Here is a 25,000-nt window from a genome sequence, read left to right on the forward strand (position 1 = left end):
AAAGCGTGCTATGAAGCACAGCGCAATCGCTACCGCGCCAAACAGGCTCGTCACTTTCACTGCCTTTTGCACTAGCGGCGGACTACGTTCAGTTTCATTCTGTGAGTTCCACAGCTTGACTAAATGTAGTAATTTCGGTTTATGCGACTTGTTTACATTTAGTCAAGTTTTGACTAAATGTTTTAACATAGAGGGGGAATCGAGACGAGGGTCGTGGTGTAAGTGTGTCTGTGTGTGTGTGTCTGTGCGTGTGTGTGTGTAGAGCGATTCAGACAAATCTACTGGACCGATCTTTATGAAATTTGACATGAGAGTTCCTGGGTATGATATCCCCGGAATTTTTTTCATTTTTTTGATAATTACCTTTGATGACGTCATATCCGGCTTTTTGTAAAAGCTGAGGCGGCACTGTCACACCCTCATTTTTCAATCAAATTGATTGAAATTTTGACAAACCAATCTTCGACGAAGGCCGGACTTTGGTATTGCATTTCAGCATGGTGGCTTAAAAACTAATGAATGAGTTTGGTCATTAAAAATCGGAATCTTGTAATTAAAAATATTTTTTTATTAAACGATCCAAAAATAATTTCAGCTTATTCTTCGTTATTTTCTGATTCCAAAAACATATACATATGTTATATTTAGATTACAAACAAGCTCTGAAAATTAAAAATATGAAAATTATGATTAAAATTAATTTTCCGAAATCGATTTTAAAACAATTTCATCTTATTCCTTGTTGGTCCCTGATTCCAAAAACATATAGATGTGATATGTTTGGATTAAAAACAAACTCAGTAAGCTAAAAAGAACAGACATAGAGAAAAGCGTGTTATCCTGCTCAGCGCGACTACTACCGCACTATTCTGCATGGCTTGTCGATTTCACTGCCTTTGCCACGAGCGGTGGACTGACGAAACTACGAGCATGTGGTCTTAATGAAAAAAGCAGTGCGTTCAGTTTCATTCTGTGAGTTCGACAGCTTGACTAAATGATATTATTTCGCCTTACGCGACTTGTTTCTTCTTAATTTCTTTTTCTGTCAGGTTGCCAAGCACATCGTACGTTGTGGGACGTTTAATCAGTTAACATACATCCGTCCTGACACAAAGTATGTTCATTCGTCCGTCCTGACACAATGTATGTTCATTCATCCGTCATGACACAATGTATGTTCATTCATCCGTCCTGACACAAAGTATGTTCATTCATCCGTCCTGACACAAAGTATGTTCATTCATCCGTCCTGACACAAAGTATGTTCATTCATCCGTCCTGACACAAAGTATGTTCAAAACTTGATTAAATGTAAAACACCAGACTGACCTCGCGTTTCTCCGATGGCTTCAATCAACAATGCTCACAGAACGGCCACAATTATTATAATACAGTTCATTAAAAGAAGAAAAAAACAAAAACCTTGAAGCAGGCGTCATCGGAGTGTCTGGGACATTGGAGCTGGGAGCACCCGCCGTACTTATCCACCCGGGCTATCTGGTCCACCCGTCTGACGTACTCCTCGCGGCGACTGAAGGTGTAACAGCTGCTGACCAGCTGGGCGGCCAGGTTGGTCTTCAGGGCCAGGATGTGCGTGTAGTTCTTCTCCGCTGGCCGCTCTCTCCTCGCCATCACGCCGTACACCCCCTGTATGTCCGAGTCGGCTCTGCGGGAGGAATGTTGTTTACTCAATCAGATGTTATATAAATAAAGAAACACACCTACACATCCCCACACAGAAAAACAAACGGACAGACGGACAGACAGACAGACACTCACACAGACACACACATACACACAAACACGCACACGCACACACACACACACACGCGCGCGCACACACACACACACACACACACACAGTCACACGCACGCGCGCGCGCACACACACACACACACACACACACACACACACACACACACACCTGTAAGTCATGGTCCAGTTGAAAGCAGACCTCCAGGCTGGTTGACGGAAACTGGGAAGTAGGCTAAACGAGTCGGGCTGCTGGGACTCGTGGTTATGGAACACGTACACCTGCACCCAACAACGACAAAGCCTTAGTACACGTGCACTAACATACCCCAGTACATCTGCACCTGCATTTAACACAAAATATTCATTTGCATAATAGATAATAGTGCATGTTCACTCAGAGTCCGACGTGGCAGTGTAGGGATGTATCTTTCTGTGCATTATCAGCAGATCCTATGAACGTCATTAATCCAGAGTAAAAATAAACAAACAAACGAACAAACAAACAAGTCGCGTAAGGCGAAAATACAATATTTAGTCAAGTAGCTGCCATTTTTCAGCAAGACCGTATACTCGTAGCATCGTCAGTCCACCGCTCATGGCAAAGGCAGTGAAATTGACAAGAAGAGCGGGGTAGTAGTTGCGCTAAGAAGGATAGCACGCTTTTCTGTACCTCTCTTTGTTTTAACTTTCTGAGCGTGTTTTTAATCCAAACATATCATATCTATATGTTTTTGGAATCAGGAACCGACAAGGAATAAGATGAAAGTGTTTTTGAATTGATTTGGACAATTTAATTTTGATAATAATTTTTATATATTTAATTTTCAGAGCTTGTTTTTAATCCGAATATAACATATTTATATGTTTTTGGAATCAGCAAATGATGGAGAATAAGATAAACGTAAATTTGAATCGTTTTATAAATTTTTATTTTTTTTTTCAATTTTCAGATTTTTAATGACCAAAGTCATTAATTAATTTTTAAGCCACCAAGCTGAAATGCAATACCGAACCCCGGGCTTCGTCGAAGAATACTTGACCAAAATTTGAACCAATTTGGTTGAAAAATGAGGGCGTGACAGTGCCGCCTCAACTTTCACGAAAAGCCGGATATGACGTCATCAAAGACATTTATCAAAAAAATGAAAAAAACGTTCGGGGATTTCATACCCAGGAACTCTCATGTCAAATTTCATAAAGATCGGTCCAGTAGTTTAGTCTGAATCGCTCTACACACACACACACACACACACACGCACACACATACACCATACCCTCGTTTCGATTCCCCCTCGATGTTAAAATATTTAGTCAAAACTTGACTAAATATAAAAAACCAAGTCGCGTAAGGCGAAAATACAACATTTAGTCAAGTAGCTGTCGAACTCACAGAATGAAACTGAACGCAATGCAACGCAGCAAGACCGTATACTCGTAGCATCGTCAGTCCACCGTTCACGGCATAGGCAGTGAAATTGACAAGAAGAGCGGGGTAGTAGTTGCGCTGGGAAGGATAGCACGCTTTTCTGTACCTCTCTTCGTTTTAACTTTCTGAGCGTGTTTTTAATCCAAACATATCATATCTATATGTTTTTGGAATCAGGAACCGACAAGGAATAAGATGAAAGTGTTTTTAAATTGATTTGGAAAATTTAATTTTGATAATAATTTTTATATATTTAATTTTCAGAGCTTGTTGTTAATCTAAATATAACATATTTATATGTTATTGGAATCAGCAAATGATGGAGAATAAGATGAACGTAAATTTGGATCGTTTTATAAAATTAAAAAAATTTGTACAATTTTCAGATTTTTAATGACCAAAGTCATTAATTAATTTTTAAGCCACCACGCTGAAATGCAATACCGAAGTCCGGGCTTCGTCGAACATTACTTGACCAAAATTTCAACCAATTTGGTTGAAAAATGAGGGCGTGACAGTGCCGCCTCAACTTTCACGAAAAGCCGGATATGACGTCATCAAAGACATTTATCAAAAAAATGAAAAAAATTTCTGAGGATATCATACCCAGGAACTCTCATGTCAAATTTCATAAAGATCGGTCCAGTAGTTTGGTCTGAATCGCTCTACACGCACGCACACACACACACACACACATACACCACGACCCTCGTCTCGATTCCCCCCTCGATGTTAAAACATTTAGTCATAACTTGACTAAATGTAAAAAAACGGTCACGCGACCCTCCTATCAGTATATGTGTGACTGCTTGACGATATCGTGTCCGGTATTTTGACATTTTTACAAGTGAAATATTGGAGCTTTCCGTTGAATGCGAACCTTGAATTGAGAGAGAAAGCGGCATAAAGAGGGGACTCAATAGACTGGCCAGCTCAGTTGCTGAATTGCCTTAATATTACAATACTGTGTATATCATATAAAGTGTACGGTATACTGTTGCAGCACGATCAAAGGCTTGGGCCACGGTATTGATTTATGGCTGCTGCTGCTGCTGTGTGGATGTGTGTGTGTGTGTGTGTGTTACACATGTGAAGTCATTATAGCATATGTTTAGACACTCATGAACACTAAGATAGTGTCACAGATGTACAGATTTCTACAACGATGAACACTTAAAAACACACGACAATGTGTCTATAATGTTGATCATGGACACTCCGCTTCACTACAGAGGTGGAATAATAATTATGTTCAGATTGATGTCGACAGTGATGAAAGGAATATTTTGGTCCTACAGGCAATTTGTTGGCCTCTTAAGGACAAGTATGGGGTGATATGCATGTCGACAGTATAACAGGTATCTGAATTTATAACATACGACCAACAGACAATAATGTGTCTATAATTTTGATTGTCAGTAAGTACTGGTGTCACATGACTGATGTGAACCAGTTGATTGGCTAATGGCGATGCGCTAAAACTGTTAGCGCACTCTTGGAGTGCGCTAACTTTTCCACAGAGCGTATTCTTCCGCCCTTTGCCTAAGCGAGAGTGTACTCTCATCCTCAGAATTAATTAATGACATGTAGCTTATATTCTCCACAATACCAATGATTATGACCATAAATGTCCTGCTTCTCAATTAAAGCAGAAGTGGGTTTTTTTCTGACAGATTGCATGTGCCTGTGCCACAGTTGCCACTGATCTAAAAATAGAACCCGCTGTGTCTAATTTTTCAGTTTCGACTTGCGAAGATTCCTCTCATAATTATGCCATGTTAGTGGCATGTAGCTTATTATCCACATTACCAAATGATGAGTTAGTATACAATTCCCAGCAGCTAACAGAAAACACAAGTGTTATTCCGATAACGCAGCAGCAAGATCAGCACGTAGCAGACTACACTGAAATACGACTGCATCTGTTCAGTAAATGAATGTTTTCCGAATTATTATTTCAAGGCAAGAACAATCGGACTCGAAAACGTGTAGGGTTTAGAACGTTCTTACCACATATAAGACTCAGTGCAACGTGACGAGCAATTTTTGTTTTTGAAATGAGACTCAGTGCAGTGGTTCGATTGCCATAGCTTAGCAGACGACATAAATCCCGCTCAGCAAATTAACATGTTGGGCAAATGTGAACGATAAAACGATGGGGATATAATACGTGTAGGGTTCAGAGCATTCTTACCGTTCATATTTAGTACCAGACTCCCCGATGAGTGAAGATACCACACGAGAAACATGCCACATTTATTTTGAAAATGTGCTTTCCGTCGACCTTGGCAAGGGGCAAAACTCTGCACAGTCAATCTGTCGAAGCTCGATGAAGGTTTCGAATCGCAAATAATTAAGAGCACAGTCCTTTCTCCGAGTTTAAATGAGGTCTCTATGAAAGATCATCACTTTTTAGCTTAACGCTACACTGGAATTTACCAACAGAAATTAAAACAAGAGTTTGCGTGTGACGAAAGCACGACACACTTGAGACAGCCCACACAAAAGTAGATCTGACACAAACCTGACCACACAGTTACGCCTATCCAAATGCGCGTTTCAAAATGTGCGTTTTGAATCTTCTTTTTTTTCTGGCGGTACTGACAATATCGTTATTGAAACAATCCCAGTGCACTAAGGGATTTATAGAGCAAATCTCGAAAATAATTATTGAACTCAGCGCTATGCGCTTCGTTCAATAATGAATTTTCTCGATTTGCTCTATAAATCCCTTAGTGCACTGGGATGTCTCAATAACTTAAATTATATACACTTCGCTTTACTACAGAGGTGAACAAAAAGTTCAGATGGATATAGACGGTATAACAGGTGTACAGAATGTATAACGATGAAGGCCAATAAATAATATTGTCATCATTTTCTCGAGTTTTCATTCACAAGCACCTGGGAAATAAATCTCATGTTCCCCATGCAATAAATCCCCGGTTACCATAGTTGCAGGAAGCAGGTTATACATGGATAATCAAAAGCAAACCCAATAGAAACGCTCGGGGATTCTTCGGCTCTTTTCATTGGCGTTTCCCCAGACCTAAGCAGACGACACGACACTGCTTTGCAAAGTTCCAAAAACGAACTGGCAAAAGTAAACAAAAAACAAAGCTATACTTCATGAAAGGTCATACATTCATCACAAACAAATGAAACCTACCGATATGTTTTGTCTTCTTACAAAGTCATGGAGTGCGTACATGTGTTTCGATACACAGACGTTCAGAGAAACACGAACGTCAAGTTCAAGTCAAACCAATTGACCCCTGACACACAAATTTTGACCCGTGCACAAGACGTTGTATCGATAAACGAAGCGCAAATAAGAAATAATAATAAAAGCAAAGAACATAGCTACAAGATATGCAAACATCTAACAAAGCCGAGCAAGCAGACTGACAGGTCTAATGACAAACAAAGAGGCAATGAGTCAGAAACAAGATCGCGATTCTTTCCTTCGCTGCACGACGCAGATCTTCTGTGACCTTTGACCCAACGTAGCTTCAACATTCGATCACTAAGCTTAATATTTACAACTAAAAGCCGAGGGGGTGGAATACCGAGATGAACCTACAGAACTGTGCATCCTCACACCTGACATATTCATCCCAACATTTTATGAACTCAAATACACAGAAAGTTGCTTTCACACGCCAGCTTTGATTGCCAGTGGTTATCAAAACGGAACTCGTGTGGTTATCAAAACGGAACTCGTGTGGTTATCAAAACGGAACTCGTGTGGTTATCAAAACGGAACTCGTGTGGTTATCAAAACGGAACTCGTGTGGTTATCAAAACGGAACTCGTGTGGTTATCAAAACGGAACTCGTGTGGTTATCAAAACGGAACTCGTGTGGTTATCAAAACGGAACTCGTGTGGTTATCAAAACGGAACTCGTGTGGTTATCAAAACGGAACTCGTGTGGTTATCAAAACGGAACTCGTGTGGTTATCAAAACGGAACTCGTGTGGTTATCAAAACGGAACTCGTGTGGTTATCAAAACGGAACTCGTGTGATTATCAAAACGGAACTCGTGTGGTTATCAAAACGGAACTCGTGTGGTTATCAAAACGGAACTCGTGTGGTTATCAAAACGGAACTCGTGTGGTTATCAAAACGGAACTCGTGTGTAAAAGCATGGCTCCCTGTGCTGATTGTGCACTTATTTTCTCACAACCAAAATGATGACAAAAACGATGTTTGGTGGCTTGTTGTCAAAGCAGCTTTTTTGTCGGTCCTCGGGGGGCATATCGACTTTGATTTCATATTTAAACAAAAGACGATATGCTCCCCCTCGGACCGACAAAAAAGCTGGTCTGTCAACAACCCATCAAACATCTTATAATGTGTCTATAAAAAAATAATATAATAAAACAGTGCGTGAGCGATTATTTTGACTAGTGACGTTTATTTCACTGATAACCTAACATTGTATTTGCACGTTCAAGAGACATAACCAACTTGCGGAGTGTTGACGGACAGAATTGATATTGGACAATATTGCTATTTCATATGTTACGTAGATTTCCATTGGTCAATTGGGCACACGATACGACGTTCATTCAATGTTTGTGCTTTAAGTGGGTGTGAAAAAAGAGTGAATGAACTTATATAAATATCCACACACAAATATCAATTTGATAAATGCAGTATTTTTTTGTTTTACGAAAGTGTGAAGACACCTGTTTTGCCGACATGTACAACAGTTTACTTTACACTCTGCTCAGGAAAAACAATTTATTTATCTGAGTTATCCTCGATCACATGCTTTGTTTGTTCATCTACAAGTATCATTTACATGCATTTCCTTGCTTCATAGTTGTGTGGAGAAAAAAAACCTGATGGTACGGATACCACACATGAACCTTCATAAGAATATATAATTAATTACAAAATTGCGATGCGGCGCAACAAGTAGGCATCGGGGGCTTTTCCTCTATTTTGACTTCAACAAGGAGAGCGTGCTAGTGTTCGCTTATTTCGGGTGCCGATTTCTCGTCTTCCAAACATCTGTGATGTCTTTCTTTATTGAAATTTCCCCCCAAAATTTGGTTGTCCAACTTTTGTTAAGGAGGCGAGACATAAGGCCGGAAGTGACGGTGGTATGAGAAGAATTCAGAACATGACACCTTGATGATTGGCTATAACGTACTTGACTGTCTGTTCATTGTCGACCCGGACCATAACATTGTCGAATATATCGAGTTCCTCTCTCCCTTATAAACTTGAGTTCACTTGAGACATCAGACAACACACACACAACCCAAAGTCGGACCAGCATGTGCACAACACATGTTGGATTTTTATGGGGAGGACTCCCCCTCCCCCTCCTGCAAAGAATTGTCAAAATTGCAAATGGCAGCACATGTTTTTTTGATGCGCAAATCGATGTTGTGTAGCGCGATTTTAGGTACGGTTTTAATGCAGGATTTGCATAAGCGCATATTTTTTTCTCCGTATTTCTTCTTTGTGTTTAAGTATTCTGATTTTGAAATGCTGATTTTGAAATGCACATTCCAGATGTAAAAGCAAAGAGAAGAAAATCGGAGAAAAAATACGAACAAGCCAACAAGCCGAATATGAATGTATACTCCTGAAGTTCACATGACAACTTTTATAAAAGACAAAAACATCATTTCTGAAAAAAAGACAAAAAGAAAAGTGAAATAATCCATGTAATTATTCATTTTCCGTGGCTCTTCGTAACAATTCATCATTCTTTGATGCCTGCCATCCCTCTCCCTCCCCCTCTCATTCAACCCCACCGCCCTAACGTGTTCAGTTCACAGTTGTCTGCTGTCTCCACCCCCTCGCGGGTAATAAATCACTCAATCACCCAAGCAAAGACAAGACAGAAATCGTCGCCTGCTTTTGAAGACAGCTTTCAATAATCTGTCAGGTAACAGTGTGCAATAGCCATGAGTGAACTGGATTCCCTTTCCTTCACGCTTATGACACGTGTCTTTACAAGTTATATAGTCAATTACAAAATGAAGGTCTTTACAACACAACCACTGATTTTCAGGTGACGGAATCAATATATCCGCCCCCTGCCCTGCGAATCAATTTTTTTTTTTAATCGACAGTACATACTTCATGAGCGTAATGTATGCAGAGAAATGATGTTCTTTGGTGCTGATTTTTTTTCGCTGATGCCGTCGGCGCTTCATGCAGTGATACAATTATTTTTATTGATATATATATATATACTAGATGAATACCCGGCTTCGCCGGGTGGATCGCGAGACAGAGTATGCAGCGTGGCGGTTCGCCGGCTTAGAGCACGTGTTGAAAATTTTCATCGACCAGTTTGTGCCCGGGGTCCACCTTAATATGCCCACCAAATTTGATGCAGATCCGTCGAGAACTTTGGCAGTGCATCGCGAACAGACACACAGATACACACACAGACAGTAGTCGTACCTACTATCTACTGTAGACTGAGCTTCTGGGTAGACACAGAAACACCGGCAAAGCTCCTGACTATTAATGGTTGCAATGAATATTTACGATGGGAGGGGTAGTATTAGTGGCAATATTTTAAAGATGGGAGGGATTTTGTACACGAATTGCAATACTTAAATGTACTAACTGTGCAGAAAAGCGCTGCTTAGATTCGTAGATTCGTTTTCGTTGTGTGGCGGAAGGGAAAGAAGTGAAGAAGTCGAGCCGAAAACAAAAGTGTTTAGTTTCGTATTTCGTATCGCGAAACAGACGGTTCACCGCGCCGCGCTTAGAGCACGTGTTGAAAATTTTCATCGACCAGTTTGAATGACTCGCAAGAGAGTACAATGCGGTGGTGGTTGGTAAGCCATGTTGTTGCTGAAAGAGAAAAGGGCACAGTGTTGAAAGTGATTTGATCTTTTTTAAGACAGACACAGAACATGGGGAAAGGTGGTTTATTTTTTCTGTCTTTGGTATGCTAACGTAGATTCTATACCCCTTTGATTTTCAACTATCGGTAATTGGGATAATGAAGGATCTGAACCAACATTGAAAACTCGGCAGGTTTCAAGTAGAAGGGAAGCTACTGCTTCAGCAACCTAACGTTGTTGAATTGCGTAGATTGTTTTCCTTGCCCTTGGCACAGAAGCCGTATCCGCGGTTCACCGCGCCACCGCGCCACCGCGCCACCGCGCCGCGCCGCGCTTGGAGCACTTGTTGAAAATTTTCATCGACCAGTTTGTGCCCGGGGTCCACCTGAATATACCTACCAAATTTGAAGTAGATCCCTCGAGAACTTTGGCCGTGCATCGCGAACACACACACACACACACACACACACACACACACACACACACACACACACACACACACACACACACAGAAGCCGTATAATTAAATAGATATAGATATTATTGATATCAGAATTAAGCTGCTCTGTTTACGGAATCAATCAAACATGCTATTTTGCCACTGTTATGGAATCATAAGCTTTTTATATCTGCGTAATCAATTTTGACACTAACAAATCACAAGTGTCCCAAATTCTATTGTGGCTCTATTGTCGTGGAATAATCAGAACAATTGTTAAAAAAAACAAAAACAAAGCTCCTGTGTTTTTTTTAGATTTTGATCAATTTTTTTCTCTCACATATCCAGACACAAACAGCAACAAAACGATTCATAAGAGTTCCATTCCATGTACTCCGTCTCCTCTTAAACTAAGATCACCCCCCCCCCCTTCCGGCCGACCGCCCCCCCCCCCTCCCCTTTGTCCAAACGCTTTCCTCTAGCCTTTTCGACGTCATGAAGAATGCGATGCTTCAAAAGATACAGACTGTGCCGATGACTGTGACGTCATTCACACATACCGAGACGTCATTCATAGTTGTTCGGTCACTTCCGTCAAAAAGTAGATCTCGCCACAATGGCTGCTCCTGTGTTCAGATTTGTCAAGCGTGAGCACACAAAACGTGTTTGTTCTCTCCTGTGTTGAAGCTGTGAGACATAAATGCTATTCAGACTTGGTCGTGTGACAGAGTTTTCTTCCACACTCGATTAGCTGATGTGTAACTCAGCCTGACGGCTTCGTTAGACAATCAACGTAATCTCGTGTGGAAGAAAACGTCTGTCACACGACCAAGTCTGAATAGCAGGTAATATTGTATTTTCACTCTACCTGGTCAGGGTGAGACCGGGGGGGAGGGACGGGATCTGTCATGATCTGTGCTGCCCACAGGAGAGCCGCGCTGTCGTCCTGGTAACGCGTGTTGGTCGTCATACGACACGGCATATCGGGGCACACGCGCAGGCGTACTGGCTCCGGAAGTGACGGCGTGTAGCGAGTTTTGACCATCCACGTCATCAGTTTGGGAGGCTGACCCCTGACGTCAGGACGCTGGAGGAAGGCGGATGTGTTGAAGTCCCAAGTGATGGTGACGTCAGGGTGAAAGGGGCTTCTGGGTATGGGGCCCGGGAAATAATTCTTGGAACTGACGAAAAGGGAGACAAAAAAGAGTTTTTAGCCCCAGGAAATAATTCTTGGAACTGCCAACAACAACAAAACAACAAACAAGGAACGAAAAGAGCTCTCCGAGTCAAACTTCAAGGTTCCATGGTTGGTTGGATTGGTTGCTTATCATTTTTTTATCGTCTTCTCAGCTGGTATTGCTAACCGAGACACATGGTATTGCTAACCGAGACAGCTGGTATTGCTAACCATCTACCCCTTTCCTAACGTTGTTTAGCAAACTAAATCCCCCAGAATAATGATAATAATAATGCATACTATTTCTATAGCGCATGTATCCAGGGTTTAACCCTGCTCAAAGCGCTGTACAATCAAAATTCCACGACAACAAAACATCATGTAACGAGCAACCACACACATATCAATGATTAACACATTGCTCTAAAAACACCACTTGCTCAGAACCACCCCCCTACTGTGTGAAAGCAGTCAGATGAAAATGCTACTCACAAGAGCGGCCAGTTGTCACTGGTCTGAGCCTGTTCCGATAGGTTCTGGTATGTTGGCACTCCACGCGGGGCTTGGTTGCGCAATGTGCTCGGGTGGTTGCGCGATGAGTTCTGTTGGTTGCGCGATGATGCTTGCTGTCCACCAGACAGAAACTTCTGGAGACCGGTGTGTGTCGCATCGGATTCCTGATCCAGCACCCGAAGATAGGGAGAAAAGGCGTGGTGTGTGACGTCACTGGAGGCGGGGCCATAGCGGAGCAAGTAGGTGATGATGAGGGAACCGCCAGTCAGGGTCAAGGCTGCCAACTGGTTGCGAGACACATGACGTGACATTAGGCTGATTTAGAAACTGCTCTAAATCCACCTACTGTGTTGCTAGTGGTCTGTAGCTTGTGGTCTGTAGCTTGTGGTCTGTAGCTTGTGGTCTGTAGCTTGTGGTCTGTAGCTTGTGGTCTGTAGCTTGTGGTCGGTAGCTAGTGGTCTGTATAGCTTGTGGTCTGTATAGCTTGTGGTCTGTAGCTTGTGGTCTGTAGCTTGTGGTCTGTAGCTAGTGGTCTGTAGCTAGTGGTCTGTAGCTTGTGGTCTGTAGCTAGTGGTCTGTAGCTTGTGGTCTGTAGCTTGTGGTCTGTAGCTTGTGGTCTGTAGCTAGTGGTCTGTATAGCTTGTGGTCTGTAGCTTGTGGTCTGTAGCTTGTGGTCTGTAGCTTGTGGTCTGTAGCTTGTGGTCTGTTGCTTGTGTTCTGTAGCTTGTGGTCTGTAGCTTGTGGTCTGTAGCTTGTGGTCTGTAGCTAGTGGTCTGTAGCTAGTGGTCTGTAGCTTGTGGCCTGTAGCTTGTGGTCTGTAGCTTGTGGTCTGTAGCTTGTGTTCTGTAGCTTGTGGTCTGTAGCTAGTGGTCTGTAGCTTGTGGTCTGTAGCTTGTGGTCTGTAGCTTGTGGTCTGTAGCTTGTGGTCTGTAGCTTGTGGCCTGTAGCTTGTGGTCTGTAGCTTGTGGTCTGTAGCTTGTGGTCTGTAGCTTGTGGTCTGTAGCTTGTGGTCTGTAGCTTGTGGTCTGTATAGCTTGTGGTCTGTAGCTTGTGGTCTGTAGCTAGTGGTCTGTAGCTTGTGGTCTGTAGCTTGTGTTCTGTAGCTAGTGGTCTGTAGCTTGTGGTCTGTAGCTTGTGGTCTGTAGCTTGTGGTCTGTAGCTTGTGGTCTGTAGCTTGTGGTCTGTAGCTTGTGGTCTGTAGCTTGTGGTCTGTAGCTTGCGTGATGAGGTTTAACTGCTGCGTGTTTTATGAAGTTTAACTGCTACCTGTGTGACGAGGTTTGACTGCTGCGTGTTTTATGAAGTTTAACTGCTACCTGTGTGACGAGGTTTAACTGCTGCGTGTTTTATGAAGTTTAACTGCTACCTGTGTGACGAGGTTTAACTGCTGCGTGTTTTATGAAGTTTAACTGCTACCTGTGTGACGAGGTTTAACTGCTGCGTGTTTTATGAAGTTTAACTGCTACCTGTGTGACGAGGTTTAACTGCTGCGTGTTTTATGAAGTTTAACTGCTACCTGTGTGACGAGGTTTGACTGCTCTTTTGCAATGAGGTATGTTGCTTTAGCGATGAGGTCCAGCTGTAGCTCCTGATGAGGTCTGATGACTGTGCGAGCCGTCAGTCTCTACCGCAGTCCTTGAGTTTCACCCACTCGTTCTCTTCTGGTATCTGCTGCTGAAAGGAAACAGCGAAATGTCATGAAATATCACGTCGTTATCAGTTCAAGCCAGAGGCTACTCCCATCTGGTTTTGTCTGTCACTCAGACGGTGTCTGAAAATCAAATGGTGTCACCCGAATGGTGTCTACAAAAATGGTGTCACCCGAATGGTGTCTACAAAAATGGTGTCACCCGAATGGTGTCTACAAAAATGGTGTCACTCAAATGGTGTCTACAAAAATGGTGTCACTCGAATGGTGTCTACAAAAATGGTGTCACCCGAATGGTGTCTACAAAAATGGTGTCACCCGAATGGTGTCTACAAAAATGGTGTCACTCAAATGGTGTCCACAAAAATGGTGTCACCCGAATGGTGTCTACAAAAATGGTGTCACCCGAATGGTGTCTACAAAAATGGTGTCACTCAAATGGTGTCTACAAAAATGGTGTCACTCAAATGGTGTCTACAAAAGTGGTGTCACTCAAATGGTGTCTACAAAAGTGGTGTCACCCGAATGGTGTCTACAAAAATGGTGTCACTCAAATGGTGTCTACAAAAATGGTGTCACTCAAATGGTGTCTGTCCCTTAAATGGTGTCTGAAAATCAAAATGGTGTCACCAAGATGTTGTCACCTAAATGGTGTCACCCGAATGGTTTCTAAAAAAATTGGTGACACTCAAATGGTGTCTAAAACACACATGTTTCTTGTGGATGGTTGCAGCCACACACTAATTACAACACGCCATGAATACTTTGCTTGGTGCTGTGCTGTGTCCTGGAGCCAGCATTGCCACACTTACCACACACTATGAATACTTTGTTTGGTGCTGTGCTGTGTCCTGGAGCCAGCATTGCCACACTTACCACACACTATGAATACTTTGTTTGGTGCTGTGCTGTGTCCTGGAGCCAGCATTGCCACACTTACCACACACTATGAATACTTTGTTTGGTGCTGTGCTGTGTCCTGGAGCCAGCATTGCCACACTTACCACACACTATGAATTCTTTGTTTGGCGCTGTGCTGTGTCCTGGAGCCAGCATTGCCACACTTATCACACACTATGAATACTTTGTTTGGTGCTGTGCTGTGTCCTGGGGCCAGCATTGCCACACTTACCACACACTATGAATTCTTTGTTTGGCGCTGTGCTGTGTCCTGGAGCCAGCATTGCCACACTTACCACACACTATGAATACTTTGTTTGGTGCTGTGCTGTGTCCTGGAGCCAGCATTGCCACACTTACCACACACTATGAATACTTTGTTTGGTGCTGTGCTGTGTCCTGGAGCCAGCATTGCCACACTTACCACACACTATGAATACTTTGTTTGGCGCTGTGCTGTGTCATGAAGCCAGCATTGCCACACTTACCACACACTATGAATACTTTATTTGGCGCTGTGCTGTGTCCTGGAGCCAGCATTGCCACACTTACCACACACTATGAATACTTTGTTTGGTGCTGTGCTGTGTCCTGGAGCCAGCATTGCCACACTTACCACACACTATGAATACTTTGTTTGGTGCTGTGCTGTGTCCTGGAGCCAGCATTGCCACACTTACCACACACTATGAATACTTTGTTTGGCGCTGTGCTGTGTCCTGGAGCCAGCATTGCAACACTTACCACACACTATGAATACTTTGTTTGGCGCTGTGCTGTGTCCTGGAGCCAGCATTGTCACACTTACCACACACTATGAATTCTTTGTTTGGTGCTGTGCTGTGTCCTGGAGCCAGCATTGCCACACTTACCACACACTATGAATACTTTGTTTGGCGCTGTGCTGTGTCCTGGAGCCAGCATTGCCACACTTACCACACACTATGAATACTTTGTTTGGCGCTGTGCTGTGTCCTGGAGCCAGCATTGCCACACTTACCACACACTATGAATACTTTGTTCGGTGCTGTGCTGTGTCCTGGAGCCAGCATTGCCACACTTACCACACACTATGAATACTTTGTTTGGCGCTGTGCTGTGTCCTGGAGCCAGCATTGCCACACTTACCACACACTATGAATACTTTGTTTGGCGCTGTGCTGTGTCCTTGAGCCAGCATTGCCACACTTACCACACACTATGAATACTTTGTTTGGCGCTGTGCTGTGTCCTGGAGCCAGCATTGCCACACTTACCACACACTATGAATACTTTGTTTGGCGCTGTGCTGTGTCCTGGAGCCAGCATTGCCACTCGGCGAAGAAGCTTGAAGGAAACCTGCAACTACAACGTGTTAACTAAACCATGCCAAATTTATGGTCGGTTATATATTAAAGTTTAGTGTTGAACATTCAAAGCCCACAACCCAGCGCCAGTGTTGACTATATTTGATACAGGTCACTTTTATCAATGCGATGAATAATTCTAGTAAAATTGATTGACGGAATAAGCTCTAATATTTAGCATAATTTGTGTATTTGGTCGAAGAAAACACATATTTTCGGCTGCCATATTTTTCTTCCTTTGTTTGGCAATTTCTTTCTCAAAATGGCGGCACCGATGTTAATTGAAATGACTTGTTATGCTAAAAAAAAGCGAGGTATTTTTGAAAAAGTGAAAAAGGTTGAACCATGCTATCCATGGTGTATGAGATACCGTGTCCAAAGCTGTTCTTGTTCTTCTGAAATTGTTCCTAGTGTGACAGGGGAGACTACCGCTCCTTTCACAGCAGACTCTGCACCCGAGTTGTTGGCCTTTAAAGTCAACACCTGGGGATTGTAGAGTTCTGTTTGTGATGGGGTCTGGTGGTTTCCGATTGTCTGTATGTTCATGGAAACCTTCGGGTTTGCATAACAGTTTTTATAGGGCTAAGAAATTATCCCTAACATTTTCAATCCTGTTTGATTGCACTTCGCTTCCCGAGGTGATCGTAGTGTTTCGGCACTCGGTTACACTAGGATCACGAAATAAGGAGTGCTCACAAGTAAGGCGCGATCATGTAGCACTGCAGTTGGCTCTGCCTATTCAGTCAGTAAAGCGGACCTCTCATAAACCCAACATCATGACACGAACGCCATCTTATATGACAAAAAAATCAATTTGATGTTTAGCATATGTCGCCCCAGTCGATACTGCAGGCGTCAACACTACACGCATCGCCTGACATTAACGATTTTCAATTCATTTTCAACAAACCTTTGTCGGGGAGGAGAAGGTGAAAATTGGATCGACAAAATCATTGACCAGCTAGCTAGCTAGAAATACCAAACAGTGAATATAGTGAAACTGAAACGCGCATCTGAGAAGTTTAACAGCTAAAGTAGTCCAGAAATACCAAACAGTGAATATAGTGAAACTGAAACGCGCATTTGAGAAGTTTAAGCAGCCAAAGTAGTCCAGAAATGCCAAACAGTGAATATAGTGAAACTGAAACGCGCAGTCTGAGAAGTTTAAGCAGCCAAAGTAGTCCAGAAATGCCAAACAGTGAATATAGTGAAACTGAAACGCGCATCTGAGAAGTTTAAGCAGCCAAAGTAGTCCAGAAATACCCGACAGTGAATATAGTGAAACTGAAACGCGCATCTGAGAAGTTTAAGCAGCCAAAGTAGTCCAGAAATACCCAACAGTGAATATAGTGAAACTGAAACGCGCAGTCTGAGAAGTTTAAGCAGCTAAAGTTGTCCAGAAATACCAAAACAGTGAATAATTATAGTGAAACTGAAACGCGCATCTGAGAAGTTTAACAGCTAAAGTAGTCCGGAAATACCAAACAGTGAATATAGTGACACTGGAAACGCGCAACTGAGAAGGGGAAGGTTATGTTTGTTGTACAGGTCAATGCTCTACCTGAGCCATTTAGAATGACATCATACAACCTTGCAACAACAGGAACTCTAAACACAGATTGACATGCATTCATTCCACACATAATACATCCTTACACGCCATGCTGCAACGGTTATCGCCGAGACTACATTCAGATAGTCTCGGCTAACCGTACGGAAGACCGAAATGGGTCACGCTCGCCGCCGCGAAGCACGCGTTAGTAATACTTACTGAACCTATTTTCGTTCATTCTGAGCTCATTGTTAGAGTAAACATGACATATCTTCAACATAGAGGGGGAATCGAGACGAGGGTCGTGGTGTATGTGTGTCTGTGAGTGCGTGTGTGTGTGTAGAGCGATTCAGAGTAAACTACTGGACCGATCTTTTAAGAAATTTGACATGAGAGTTCCTGGGTATATCCTCGGATTTTGTAAAATTTTTTTCGATAAATGTCTTTGATGACGTCATATCCGGCTTTTTGTAAAAGTTGAGGCGGCACTGTCACACCCTCATTTTTCAATCAAATTGATTGAAATTTTGGCCAAGCAATCTTCGACAAAGGCCGGACTTTGGTAGTGCATTTCAGCTTGGTGGCTTAAAAATTACTTAATGACTTTGGTCATTACAAATCTGAAAATTGTAATTGTTTTTTTAATAAAACGATCCAAATTTACGTTTATCTTATTCTTCATCATTTTCTGATTCCAAAAACATATAAATATGTTATATTTGGATTAAAAACAAGCTCTGAAAATTAAAAATATAAAAATTATGATCAAAATCAAATTTCCGAAATCGATTTAAAAACAATTTCATCTTATTCCTTGTTGGTTCCTGATTCAAAAAACATATAGATATGATATGTTTTGATTAAAAACACGCTCAGAAAGTTAAAACAAAGAGAGGTACAGAAAAGCGTGCTATGCAGCACAGCGAAACCACTACCGTGCTAAACAGTCTCGTCAGTTTTACTGCGTTTTGCACGAGCGGCGGACTACGGTCATTGTGAAAAAATGCAGTGCGTCCAGTTTCATTCTGTGAGTTCCCCAGCTTGACTAAATGTAGTAATTTCGCCTTACGCGACTTGTTTTAATCTGTTTCTGAAAATTCGATGTTAATGACAACTATATTGAGCAAACTGATTAACTAATTTTTAAGCTCCCAAGCTGTTTAGGACTCCGCAGACCCTTGCTACCAAGTTGTCTTCCTCTCGGACGCCCTTTCAGTCCTTCAGGCCCTAGAGAACGACAAACTCCCACAGCTGGCCAAAGCATTACAGATGGTCAGACAAACCAGAAGAGTTGTCCTCCAGTGGATACCAGCACACTGTGGGATACCAGGAAATGAAAGGGCAGATGAGCTGGCGAAAGAAGGAGCCGTGGAAGACCAACCTGAAAACAGTGTCAGCTTTAGTGAGCAGAAGACAATCATCAAGGCATTGATGAGGCCAAGGGCAAACAGAGATGACTACCACACAATGTCCAGAGAGCAGCAAGTCAACCTCATCAGGCTGCGCACTGGCCACAACAGGCTCAATGCTCACATGAACTGAAAGTTCAAGCTGGCGCCATCACCAACCTGTGCCTGCGGTCAAGAAGACCAAACAGCGGAACACATCTTACAGCGATGTCCCTTACTAGATGAGGAACGAAAAGAAGTGTGGCCGTCACCAACTCCCTTGCAGACCAAACTATATGGCATTCGACAGGAGTTGGAGAAAACGACAACATTTATCACCAGTGCTGGACTGATCGTGTAACCTGCGAACGCCAAGAAGAAGAAGAAGAAGCTCCCAAGCTGAAATCCAATCCCATAGTCCGGACTTCGTCGGAGATTGCTTAACCAAATTGTCAATCAATTTGGTTGAAAGTGAGGGTGTGACAGTGCTGCCTCAACTTTCTCAAAAAGTCGGATATGACGTCATCAAAAACATCTATTGACAAAATGAAAAACAGGTCTGGGGATATCTTACCCAGGAACTCTGATGTGAAGTTTCATGAAGATCGGTTTAGTAGTTTTCTCGGAATCGCTTTACACACGCACACACACACACACACGCACACACACACACACACACACACACACACACACACACACACACACACACACACATACACACACACACACACAGTGACACACACACACACACACATACCCACACATACCCCCCCCCACACACACACACACAGACACACACACACACACACACACACACACACACACACACACATACACACACCACGACCCTCGTCTCGATTTCCCGTCTATGTTAAAACATTTAGTCAAAACTTGACTAAATGTAAAAACACGAAAATGGGAAGAGAAGAAGACCGACAACGAGAACAACCAGAAGAACAAATACAAGAGCAACTCAGAAGATAAAACAGAACAGTAAATATATAAGAACAAGAAAAAACAAATAGAAGAACAAATATACAACAGCAAGAACAAGCAGAACAAAGAGAAGAACAAGAATACGAGAAAAGAAAAACACTTAGAACGCGAACAAGACCAAGATCAAGAAGAAGAAGAACAAGTAGAGAAAGAAAAAGAACGACAAGAAGAAGGACGAAGATGAGGAAGACAGAAACAAAAACACAAAAACACACAACAAAAAGGGAAGGAAGAAACATCCCCCCCCCCCCCCAAAAAAAAAAAAAAAAAGAAAAAGAAAAGAGAAAAGAATAAGAAGGAAAGAAGGTGACCGGGAAAAGAAAAGCATGCAGGTTGGTACGTGATAGTATTGCTTCGACAGCAAACCTGCCTCCAGAAACTGCAGTAGTCGACACTTGTTTCCTTTATACTCCGTCCAGGCGACATCATAACCTTTAATACAAACAAATACCTTTTGAGAAGCATGTTCGTCCCCCTTTGATAGAGAGTAGAGTCGGAGGCTAGACGTGACTAACCTCTCACCTTTGGATAAACCCAGACCATCCCGTGGCAGTCGCGGCAGGATTGAAAAACTTGGCTGCTGAAGTATATAAAGGGGCGCAACTCAATGGTCCGAGACAAGACACAGTGATCGTTCCTGGATTGTCACACCAGGAGTAGACGACTGTCAACATGAGGGGTAGGTGTCGCTTATTGTCTTCTGCGTCTTTTAATTTTTTTTTACTTTACAGTGATCTTGAGTTCTGGTACCTTTATTAAAGAGAACATATTTTTTGGCGTTGTTTCTTAGTTATTTTGTAGTTTTTTTAAAATTATTATTTAATTTGTTAGGTCTTTTTTTTTGTAATTTCTTTCGTGGTCAGTCAAAAACATAGTTTTCTTGTCTGAAGGAAACGTTCCTCTAGGTTCTAATGTACATGTTCTGCTGTATGTTGCAAACAAGCAAAGTAACAGAATGTTTTCGCTGGATGGACTCAAGTAAAAAAGATATTACTCAGTTTGTTAATTGTTACTTTTCTGGCGAAAAAGATTTCAAAGATTGTGATGCGGATATTAAAAGTAACAATTTACATGTCAACAGATGTCAATGCCGGGAAATCGAATCAAGACATAAATGAATCGGAAAATTAGGAGAACAAAACTCACGTTAACCACCACACAAGAATCCAACATATAATGCAGATGGATATTATTTTAACAGACTTCATTTTTGTTAGCGTTTGAAATGTTGTAGCCCGCGTACACGAATGTGTTGTGAACAAATTATTTCTTATAAGTGCTTCCTGTTCTTATTTCGTTAAAAATATCAAATTAAACACCTTATAGCACATGTGCTTCGGTTTTGCAGCATGTGTGTCGGCCCTTCTTCAGACGGTGAAAGGGTTTGAAAGCAAACTGTATGACATCAAAACCAGAATGTGTCAGTTACGCCAAGAATAAAGTTGTTTATATTTATATATTGATGTATTCTCAACAAGTGTTGGCTTGTGATTATTCTTACGGTATCTTTTTATATTCTAAATTAACTGTGGTTTTAGCCACATGAAAAAAATACTTCCTTTATTTTGTGTGTCAGCTTATGTTGCTTGTCATTGTCTTGTTCAATTTCCAAAGCCCAAACCAGCACTGATGGCGCAATTAAACTTGTGTTGCTGGTGTTTTGTTACTTTGCTTGTATAGTCAAAGCCGGCCAACAACGTTTACGTATTATGCTGATATTGTGTTACTTTGTTTGTATAGTCAAAGCCAACAATGTTAAACGACAATTACTTGTGTTGCTGGTAATTTTGTTATTTTGCGTTTGGAACACCTAACAAGCGTTGTTAGCGGCATTATACTTACTTTGCTTCTTCCATAAGTGACCCTCCGCCACGGAATGAGTCACATATCACCTCGCGCGGTTCTGCGCTAGGCTTAATATAAGTCTGGGGGGGGGGGGGGTCTGGTAACAGTGTGAGGGTCACCTTAGTCACAGGCTAATAACTCAAAAAGTTTTTGCTCTTTTCTAAAACGATTTTCACCACTGGATAGAACATAAAAACCTCTTTAGGAAAATGTAAAAATATGAAAATCATGCAAAGGTGACATGCGATTCAATCCGTGGTGGAGGGTCACAAAATTTAATTTTATTATATTAATCAATCAATCAATATGAGGCTTATATCGCGCGTATTCCGTGGGTACAGTTCTAAGCGCAGGGATTTTTATTTTTAATTTTTTTAATTTTTATGCAATTTATATCGCGCACAAAATCAAGGCGCAGGGATTTATTTATGCCGTGTGAGATGGAATTTTGTTTACACAATACATCACGCATTCACATCAGCCAGCAGATCGCAGCCATTTCGGCGCATATCCTACTTTTCACGGCCTATTATTCCAAGTCACACGGGTATTTTGGTGGACATTTTTTTATCTATACCTATAGAATTTTGCCAGGAAAGACCCTTTTGTTAATCGTGGGATCTTTAACGTGCACACCCCAATGTAGTGTACACGAAGGGACCTCGGTTTTTCGTCTCATCCGAAAGACTAGCACTTGAACCCACCACCTAGGTTAGGAAAGGGGGGGAGAAAATTGCTAACGCCCTGACCCAGGGTCGAACTCGCAACCTCTCGCTTCCGAGCGCAAGTGCGTTACCATTCGGCCACCCAGTCCTTTGCACACAAAACCAACGCTTTTGACAGTGTTTGCGGCAAGGAAATGTTATGTTGGAAATATTGTTATTTTGTTTCAGACCAAAAGACAGTATTGTTGGCGACCCTGCTCTTCGCCGGTGCCTTGGGGCAATGTGAGAATGGCAGTGTGTTTTTAATACAATACAATACAATACAATACAATACAATAGTCAATACCACAATACACAACACAACACAACACAACTCAACACAACACAACACAACAAAATACTGAGAGCTGATGAGGAAAACGTGATTGATTTATTCCTTCATTGATTAATTCCAATAAACTGTTCATTCATTCTTTGATAATAACTAATTCATTCATTAAATATTTAAATCATGCATTGATCAAACACTAATTCATTCAATTTTTTTCAGACAGCGGAGGGGGAGGGGGCCACGGAAGCAGCGGTGGAGGGGGTGGCAGCTCGGGAGGGTTCGGAGGGTTTGGAGGGGGACCTAGCGGCAGCAGTGGTTTTGGCGGTGGGGGAGGAAGCCAAGGAGGCGGCGGGGGTTATGGCGCTGGAAGAGGGAGCCAAGCAGGAGGTGGGGGAGGCTATGGAGGAGGAGGGAGCCAAGGAGGCGGCAGCCCTTTTAGCGGTGGGGGAGGCAGCCAAGGTGGAGGTGGGGGCGGCTATGGAGGAGGAGGACAAGGAGGGGGTGGTTTTGGCGGAGGTGGTGGTGGTGGTGGCGGCTATGGCGGCGGTCAACAAGGCAGACAGGGTGGTTTCGGAGGTGAGTATGGACAACCCGTTTAGTTTTGTTTGTGTGTGTGTGTGTGTGTGTGTGTGTGTGGGAGGGGGGGTGAGCGTGTGCGTGTCTGTGCGTGTGTGTGTGTGTGTGTGTGTGTGTGTGTGTGTGTGTGTGTGTGTGTGTGTTTGTGTGTTTGTGTGTGTGTGTGAGCGCGTGCGCGTGTGTGACCTACTATTACGACTTTTTAGAATGTTGAAATACTTTTTTTGACCCAATGTTTTTGATGAAGAAGCAAGGAAACATCGTTTGAATCAGAAAATCTCTCTGCGTTTGTGTGCAAATGATTTATGTTTTATGCTCTTTATCTCAACAATGTAAATGAACCGTTTAATTATAGACCAGACTAGACAAACGAATTACAAGTAAATCGACATCATAATTAAGAGACAATAATGAAATAATAATGAATAACAGTGAAAAGAACTTGGTGCAATAAGTCGTTGACATCGAACATCATGATGGCGAGTATATGACACAAGCAATTTGTTTTCTATTCAAATATTTCATTTTTGAATTATTTCATTGAATTATTTTATTGTATTTAATTTCCTTCTTATTTGTTTTTATTTATTTTTTCTTCTTCTTCTTCTGCGTGTGTGGGCTAAAACTCTGACGTACACGCGTGGTTTTCTTGTTGCACGAATGGGTTTTTACGTGTATGATTTTTTTGACACCGCCAGATAGGCTTTTTTTCATTTTATTTTTTTTTATTTCATTTCATGTTATTTAATTTGATCTAATTTCATTTCCTTTTATTCATTTTATCATTTTATTCATCTGGTTTAATTTTCATTTCATTTAATGTCGTTTTATTTCATATCATTTCATTTGATTTCGTTTAATTTCATTTGATTTAATTTCATTTTATTCATTTTATTCATTTTATTCATTGTATTCGTTGTATTCGATTTGATTTGATTTTCATTTAATTTAATTTTGTTTTATTTCAAATAATTTCATTTACTTTTATTTCGTTTTATTTCATTTTATTTTATTTCATTTCATATCATTTATTCTAATTTACCATATTTCATTCCATGATATTTATTTCATTGTGTTTATCAGGCCAGGGAGGGGGTCCAGGAGGCCCACCCCCCTCGGGACAGCTGCAGCAGTTCAACCAGATGTGTGAAAACCCGCCTCCGGGCTTCAACACCTCCGTGGCTTTTAACGTGCGCCATCCCAACTACTGCAACGCCTTCATCATCTGTGACAGCGGTGTAGCCGTCTCGCCCTGTGTCACGTGTGCTCCCGGCACGTACTTCCCGGAGTTCGGCAACACAGTGTGAGTAGGTTGTGTTCTGTACGACGCATGTTTGTTTGTTAAAACAGTAAAGTTGTAATGAATCAATTAAACATATCATTTACCTTCTGTGAACCATATGACGTCAGAGTCAGACAAAAACTCATATTTTAGGCTGCTAGCCTTAGTTGTATTTTACGTAACTTGTATTTTTCGGATTTGTATACATTTACGCAACACAGTGTGAGTAGATCGTTTTCTGCAAGACGCATGTTTGCTTCTTAAAACCACATTTAGAACAGCAAAATTGTCAGGAAATGATTTAACCTAACATTTACCTTTTTTGAGCCATATG

General features: G+C 41.9%; 2 protein-coding genes across 2 annotated transcripts in view; one reads left to right on the forward strand and one right to left on the reverse strand.

Annotated features, from left to right (window-relative positions):
* The window catches only part of LOC138948364 (alpha-(1,3)-fucosyltransferase fut-1-like), a 21,440-nt gene extending 8,904 nt beyond the window's left edge, over positions 1–12,536 (reverse strand). Inside the window, exons 1-4 of the mRNA XM_070319898.1 lie at positions 12,117–12,536; positions 11,316–11,628; positions 1,926–2,035; positions 1,423–1,666 (exon numbers count right to left, since the gene is read on the reverse strand). Of these exons, the coding sequence (XP_070175999.1) occupies positions 1,423–1,666; positions 1,926–2,035; positions 11,316–11,628; positions 12,117–12,448 (999 nt within the window). The 5' untranslated portion in view covers positions 12,449–12,536. The remainder of the gene's footprint in view (positions 1–1,422; positions 1,667–1,925; positions 2,036–11,315; positions 11,629–12,116) is intronic.
* Positions 12,537–20,557: 8,021 nt separating this feature from the next.
* The window catches only part of LOC138948365 (uncharacterized), a 6,675-nt gene continuing 2,232 nt past the window's right edge, over positions 20,558–25,000 (forward strand). Inside the window, exons 1-4 of the mRNA XM_070319899.1 lie at positions 20,558–20,646; positions 22,706–22,759; positions 23,028–23,384; positions 24,468–24,687. Coding sequence (XP_070176000.1) covers positions 20,640–20,646; positions 22,706–22,759; positions 23,028–23,384; positions 24,468–24,687 — 638 coding nt within the window. The 5' untranslated portion in view covers positions 20,558–20,639. The remainder of the gene's footprint in view (positions 20,647–22,705; positions 22,760–23,027; positions 23,385–24,467; positions 24,688–25,000) is intronic.

Source organism: Littorina saxatilis, linkage group LG15 (genome assembly GCF_037325665.1).
Source record: "Littorina saxatilis isolate snail1 linkage group LG15, US_GU_Lsax_2.0, whole genome shotgun sequence".
Lineage (NCBI taxonomy): Eukaryota > Metazoa > Mollusca > Gastropoda > Littorinimorpha > Littorinidae > Littorina > Littorina saxatilis.